At 39.4% G+C, this 8059-nt stretch overlaps 1 protein-coding gene across 36 annotated transcripts in view; it reads left to right on the forward strand.

Moving 5' to 3' along the window:
* Nrxn3 (neurexin 3) overlaps positions 1–8059 on the forward strand; it is a 1590688-nt gene that overhangs the window by 451314 nt on the left and 1131315 nt on the right. For all 36 annotated transcript variants that reach the window (XM_029541252.1, XM_029541257.1, XM_029541238.1 and 33 more), the window contains one exon: positions 5024–5325. In XM_029541252.1, coding sequence (XP_029397112.1) covers positions 5024–5325 — 302 coding nt within the window. The remainder of the gene's footprint in view (positions 1–5023; positions 5326–8059) is intronic.

Raw genomic sequence — 8059 nt, forward strand, 5'->3', positions numbered from 1 at the left:
TAGCTAGGCAGCTTATTAATTTTTAGCCCTTCATTAGTAAGAAAGCATTGCACTGGGTATATTAAATTACTTTGGAATTTCTAGGAGAGTTATTGTTCTATGCATCACTAGTTGGATGCTGTCTATTCTGGAATTGTGGAGAAGAGAACAGAATAAATGCATAGTTAATAAATGCATAGTTAATGCTATGTATATTTCAGGACTTTGATTAGCAAGCTATTTGAAAGATCAGTGTCTCCCCGTATGTTACATAAACTGATTTAAAATCTCCAGCTATACATATCTAGATCCCATCTAGTGTTTAATCAATTGGACACTTACAAATAATGGCTAAATGATTTGTTGTCGTAAGGAGCTGAGCTCCGCTTTTCACACAGTGACACTAACATTTTTATTTTCATACTTACACCATGGATAGTAAACTTTGGCATGATATGACTTAGATGCATCTCAACAGCCCATTAGCTGTGGTAGTAGTGCCTTCTCTCTTGCCAAGCCATAGCTGTATGCTAAACTGCTGCATGCTGTGTTACATAATCCCCTGCATTCCTTTTCTCCACCTGTTTAGCCTGAATGCATACAAGGTGACTGCATTGTCTTCTTCAACCCCATTCTACTGTAAGCATCATGTACAGAAAACGAATTTTTGGACACTATTGCCTTTTTTTTTTCTTTTTTTTTCCAAACTGGAGAATTGAATCCACTCAGAAATATATTTTGTCCATATCTGGTTCTGCCTTTTGATTATGTTGACTGTCAGCCTGGTATGGTTTTCAAGGTGATAAGAGTGTGCCAGAGTCTCAGCTACTGGAACAAATTAAGATAGGTCCGGGGTTTGAGAGAAAAATAATCTCTACTCTGAGGGTGTGCAACAGGATACTTTTCTAAAAGTCCTTCTCTGTCTCCTTCTTAGCTTTTATTTGCTTGAAGAGACGGGTATGCATTGGCGGGTCCCTCCTCTCAAATCTCAGGCAGAATAAATTGCAGGAATTACAATCAAAATATGTTTGCCGATCTAGAGTATGATTCTAAGAAGGCCTTAAAACTGTCTGTTGTATCCACTGGGTACCTATGGAAATGAGATAGCTGGGTAGTTGGGGTCACATTTGTGATCACTTCCTCTGGCCCAGGGAAGAGGTAATCTGAACAAATTCACCATTAAATTCACCTTCTGGAGGGTTCCAGAAGGGTGTGAGCTGCTTCAACAATCTCTGTTAGAGATGTGCCATGGTAGACACTTGGCTGTATATAATGTTTCATGAAATATTAGTGTAAACAAATGTCTGATTTGCATCAGCCTGGTCTCTCTCACAGTGAGTTCATATATTATTTATTTATTGTGGTATTTTCTTTTCTGTGGTAATGCCTCCAGTTGTTTTTCTTCTTTTATTTCCCATTTTTTTATTAGATATTTTCTTTATTTACATTTCAGATGCTATCCCGAAAGTTCCCTATACCCTCCCCCCCCCCGCCCCTGCTCCCCTACCCACCCACTCCCACTTCTTGGCCCTGGCATTCTCCTGTGCTGGCTCATATAAAGTTTGCAAGACCAAGGGGCCTCTCTTCCCAATGATGGCCAATTAGGCCATCTTCTGCTACATATGCAGCTAGAGACACGAGCTCAGGGGGTACTGGTTAGTTCATATTGTTGTTCCACCTACAGGGTTGCAGCCCCCTTCAGCTCCTTGGGTACTTTCTCTAGCTCCTCCATTGGGGGCCCTGTGTTCCATCCAATAGGTGACTGTGAGCATCCACTTCTGTGTTTGCCAGGCACTGGCATAGCCTCACAAGAGGCCGCTATATCAGGGTTCCTTCATCAGAATCTTGCTGGCATGTGCAATAGTATCTGGGTTTGGTGGCTGATGATGGGATGGATCCCCAGNTGGGGTAGTCTCTGGATAGTCCATCCTTTCATCTTAGCTCTAAATTTTGTNTCTGTATCTATATCCTTTCATGGGTATTTGTGTTCCCTATTCTAAGGAGGAATGAAGTATCCACCCGATGGTCTTCCTTCTTGGTTTTCTTGTGTTTTGCAAAATGTATCTTGGATATTCTAAGTTTCGGGACTAATATCCACTTAGTGAATGCATATCTAGTGACTTCTTTTCTGATTGGGTTACCTCACTAAGGATGATATCCTCCAGATACATCCATTTGCCCAAGAATTTCATAAATTCATTGTTTTTCTTTTTATGGTCTTCTACATTTAAAAAAAATATCTTATTTTAATTACACTCTGAGTTCACAGTAGAAAAGGAAGCATTTCTTTTGGTAGGCAGATGTGGCTAACCTGGGAGGTGGGGGATGGCATAGCTGGTTATGGCTCATTTACTTAGTGTCAGTTTGACTTACAAGTCCACAGCTCCTTGGAATCACTTACAACCTTAGAGAGGTTAGCTGGGAGCATGTAGCATATCCTGAGTGATAATCACAGGGACAGATAAGGTCCAGAAGTCTTTCAAATCCTGATTATACTGTGTCATCTTGGAAACTCACTGACTCTTAGGCATCAGCCTTTTTCTTCATAACATAAAGGCATTAAATCAGGCATTAAATCAGGCAATCCCTAAAATACCTGGTGATTTGAAAACTTGTTATTTTGACAGGTTTCTCCTCTACTTATATGAAAAATATTAAGTATGGTCTGGTACATTAAATAACATCCCTGTACCTTGCTTGTGTGTCAAGGCTGTTCTCCTTTGAAGGGTCCTCCATGATTAATGTAAACTCTCCACTGCTCTCCTGGCTCATCCATCCTATCTCGTTGGCCACAGTGCATAGCTTAGGTTTTTACAGAAGACGCTGATTAGTTGGCTATGTGTAGCACAAAAGACCACCCAGCAGTTGTGCGTGTCCTTCTCTGTAGAGAGAGAACTGAGTTATGACTGCTGCATCTGATTGTCTTCTGTTCTAGATCAGGGTCATTTCCAGGTCTGTGGTGTAGTTGTATTTTAACAAATATGTTTCATCACAAGTGAGAAGAGAGATCATGATAATAGACAGGGCAATAGAGATTATTTTGAATATATTTCAAACACACAGGCAGTGTCAAGTTTCTACTTCCTGACTTTTAGAGGCTAGTTTTGAAAAAATACATCAGACATAAATACATGCCTGGAGATATATATATACTTGTTCCATATGTATTGTATATCATATATATATATATATATATATATATATATATATACACACACACACACACATACATATGGGTGAATATATATATGTAGATGGACACACATACATATATGGATAGAAACACACATACATAAATAGATGGACACATACACATATGTGGATGAACACACACGCACACATATATATATGTATATATATATATATATATATATATATACATACATACATAAATATCTGCTATAGTTTAGCTATATGTAAGCAGGTACAACTGCTTATAACTGTTAAGTGTACAAAAATATTCAAGTAGACATGTCATTAACATGTAGAAGAAACTACTTCTTTAATAACCTTTAAGCATTTGTAGTCTTAATTCCTGCTTTCACAATGTTGTAATCATGACACAATGTTGTGATTAATTTAAGTATTCATAGTGGGGTTTTGTCTCTCAACATAGTAAGAGTTCTACTTCATTTATTACTATGTGGTTAGAAAATATATGTTTTATTTTGCTAAAGTGACTCATGTAGGACTAAGATTTTTGATAGGTATATGAGCTGAGGTAGATTTAGTTTTGGCTCTTAAGGCTGAAATGTAGTTTAGCCAAGGGAAAAATAGAATCTCCTCAACTTCAGTTTGTATCCTTGAATCTTTAAAGGGAAACTATGTATCTACATGTACCTTATTGCCAATTTTCTCTTACCACTTAAGTGTTTTAAATAGCAGTTGACCAAGTCTCATGTGAAATAATACATTCTGAGTCTGCCTACCAAGAAGACACATGCACATTCATCTGTTGTGTGCCAAAACTGTGACTCCAATAAACTGCGAATTGATCAAAGTAGCTCTCTCCTATTTGAAAATACCTTTCTATCTATGGTTCAAGATGAATAATGTTTGACTTCTGGAGAAACAATGTTGAAAGGAGACTAGACCACCTCGCCCCTGGTTCTTAGCCCATGACCTTCCCCAGTTTTCTTCCCACGTTCAGCTCAGTCTTACATTACAGGTATCTAGGATTAATACACATGTATAGCCCCAACCAACACAGCAAGCATTGCCTACTGATGTGTGGACACCTACACCATGAGTTTCTTTCAGAAGACAGTGGTTCCAGAGAAGATGCCTACTCAAACAGGCTTTGACTAGGGAATTTCTATTCCCATTCAAGACTGAAATATGGTCTTGAATGGGAATAGAGATTGCACTATAATCCTGTCTTGGCCTTGATTTCCAATTTGGGGGATATGTGTGTAAAGCTAAGTTCCAATCAGGAAGGGACATTCTCAGATGAAACCTTTTATCTGCCCAGAGCACAAGACCTGTTTGCTTGAGTCTATTGGTTGTGTAGCTCTCAGACCAAAGCTTTACCATGTTTCATCCTATGCCCTTTCTCTCACCTGACTTGTAGTCCAATCTTCTACTTAATAACCCAGCCATGTTCTGGGGAGCTCCTGATTTCACCATAAAGCCTCAGTTAGCTAAGTTTCTGATGGATGGAAATCAAGACCAAATCTTTTAGGGTAATTGATTTTAAATTATTGTTTAATAAAAGGTACCAAGAGCTAAGAAGTCCTTTGTTAGAAAGGATAGTTAATAATCTATTCTGAAGCAGATCAATTATAAGCATTTAAATACCATCATTGGTGCACTGGGAGCCTGACTTGAGCATTTTGAATGATTTTTTTACCCAGGCTTTTCTTCCTGAACGTTTAAAGGAAAGAGAGCCCACTCCATTCAGTTGCCTTGTTGTCTACCGCTGCGTGGACACAGTTTGGGTTTCTCTATAGTGAGCTCTTCTGTTTTCATCAGTTACATAGGAGTTGCCTAGAGTAGATTCTTGTCCATCAAGGCATAACCACTTTGTCTTTTTCTTTACCTACAGCACGAGAGGAGAACGTGGCCACCTTCCGAGGCTCAGAGTATCTGTGCTATGACCTGTCCCAGAACCCCATCCAGAGCAGCAGCGACGAAATCACCCTTTCCTTTAAGACCTGGCAACGCAATGGGCTCATCCTCCACACTGGCAAGTCGGCCGATTATGTTAACCTGGCTCTGAAGGATGGTGCGGTCTCTTTGGTCATTAACCTGGGGTCCGGGGCCTTTGAGGCCATTGTGGAGCCAGTGAATGGGAAATTTAACGACAACGCCTGGCATGATGTCAAAGTGACACGCAATCTTCGGCAGGTAATGGCCAGGAAAAACGAGCCTAGAAGGCCCATCTTAGGCAGACACTTTGTGGGGCAAGAAAGTGGTTAGGTTGCAAAGCTAGGGATCTGGGTGTAGATATGTCTAAGTATAACTTTCTCCAAATTTTTGCAATTTCAGAAGGAAAAACGATCAAACTATTTTTCTCCTCACCCTTCAAATCCCCACTTGGACTTGTTATTTAAGGGGAAAAAATCAGTTGCATAGATAATAAAAAATGATAAGTTCTTTCATCCTTTTTATTCTGCTTTCCTTTTATCATTTTCTTAATTACTTTCCAATCTTATCATATTGCTGTTAAATTCAATTAGGGACAGCATTTTGTTTCCACAGCTTGATGGATCGTCCTCATTCTTTGAATATATGTTTTCCTTTTTTAATTAAGTTAGTCATTGGCATGATGTCATCATTTTAATTCCCTCCAGGAAAAGAAAATCTTGATTTTATTTCCCTCTCCTATTAATTTACCATCCCTCCCCACCTTTGGTTATTTTGTTTTTCTCTTCTCCCAGTGTTATGTGAACCTCTAGCCTTAGAACTAATTAGCCGGGATCTCTCTGAACTCATGTTTCTCTGTTCCCTGATGCTGTGGTCCTGCCTCACTGCCCTTGTCTCTACCTTCGAGACTCTTCAGTTGCCTGGGAGGTCTGGCAAGTGGAAGCACCCAAATAAAAATGTCAACTTTGGAGCAGCTTTCCTGAGGCTGTGTGTGCTTGAAAACTCCCATCGCTTGTGGATTCTAAGCAGGCAACCCTGTCAGGTGACACCGCGTGCAGAAAGCCTGAGCCAAGCAAAGCTGTTTTCCATTTCATTACTAATAATGATAATAATCAAATGTTATCAGTGCACATCAGCAAAAGAAAAGCGTTTCCCACCAAAGCCAAGGTCTGTGCTGAGATTGTCTTTTCTCATGTGTCTATTTTCAGTTGGTATTCTTCTCTACATGTAAATTTGTCACGCAACCCAGTTGGACAGCCTTCATCCTTTATTAATCAGAAAACAGTATGCAAATTTCCAGAAAGTGCTTATCAAATTTTCTTCTGCAATGTGATTGATTTCGTGCTGTCTTCGGTAAACATGAAAGCATACGACATGACAGGTGTTTGCATATGTTTTCTGTTTGATAAAAGTATGACTCCTAAGAAATGCTAAACAAATGGCAAAGGCTGGCACACATTGGGTCACATTAGAGTCAAAACACTCATCCGCACACTTAACTCTACCAAGGAAGCCAACTGATTGGGCGATCCCATTCTGTTTAGAGTGGAATTGTCAAGTAATACTCCCCTATATTCTCACCACACAGGAATTTGAATTCTGTGAGCCATTGATCTGTGATTCCCCTTCAAGGTAAAAAAACCTCTAATATGCAAGTGCACCTGTTTATCTTCATTCATTGCTACACTGAGGAACTTCTGAGCTATCAGAGATTCCCAAATCACATTTCCATTTGCAGACATAGACTTATTGTATCTGGGTTGTGAACTTTAAACCTGAAAGTGAATCATGACCTATTTCTACTTTTGATTGCCATGTCCTTTGGAGCCTCAGTCATCTAAGGGGAAACTCTATGTCCTGGGTAGCATTATCAATTTCTCCTTTTTTGCCCTACCCACACACTTCCTATTTGCTCATGAATGATTCTAAGTTGCTCACAAACCTCTCACTTTTGTTTCCACTGAAAACACTTTCCCAAGAGTATCTGGCCAGAGTTAAGCCCTTTCAACCAGAGCAGATAAGTTAAATTATTATTCAAATGTTGTTGTGATGGTTTTTGATCAGGAGCACTGTGAGAAAAATCACCCTGTAGAGTTTCTAATGTATTCCAAGTTCGAAGGTCTGGCTTCTCTCTGTGCCCTTGGACAAGTCACTTAACCTTCTGCCACCATAACTTGCGTTTGCAAACTCTGATTACAGTGCTCCCCAGCCATGTGTGCTGGCTAAATATGCAAAGTGCCTACTGCTCCAGGAGGATTATGAGCACATCTGTGGGCTGGGTGCTCCATTCTATGCGATGTGCAAATGATTTACAAGCCCAGCAGTCAGTCCCAGAGGTGACTCCTTTCTGCCTGCTGCCAAGGATGCTGGAGAATGGAGCTTCCTATTTGAATTAAAGCTGAGTTCTTGGGATTTGGAGCACTTCTCAGCAGAGAGAATCTTGATCTCATGTAAAAAAGACATATCTATATCACTTGAAATCTTTGAAGTTAAAATTCAGAAAGAGAGAGAGAGATCGATTTTCACAAATAAAATCCATTGAATGTTGTCTAATGTAAGATTATTATGTTAACCATTAAAATATTTATATTATCCCTTTTCAGTTCCCCAGAATACATTAGAAAAAAATTTGAAGGCTCTGTATATTTCAAATAAACTTTAAATAACCTCATAAATATTTGATAATAAGCTGATGAAACTCATCTATTTTATTTTGGCAAAAATCTAATGTTTTTGGTGGGAAAGATTTATCTAAGTAGGCTTGTCCTGGGCCTGGGTTTCATAAGAGTATCTCTTAACCAATAGGGCAGAACAATTGTTCCTTCCCCTATGGCCACCAGTATGTGGTTCAGTCCTTATTCTAACTCAGAGCCAAGCCAAGATACTTTACTGGGACTCTTGATTGAAAAGTTTGGAATATGTGGAATATGGACTACATGTATTTGTTCTAAATCACACACACATACACACACACACACACACACACACACACACA

This window comes from Mus pahari, chromosome 7 (assembly GCF_900095145.1).
Source record: "Mus pahari chromosome 7, PAHARI_EIJ_v1.1, whole genome shotgun sequence".
Lineage (NCBI taxonomy): Eukaryota > Metazoa > Chordata > Mammalia > Rodentia > Muridae > Mus > Mus pahari.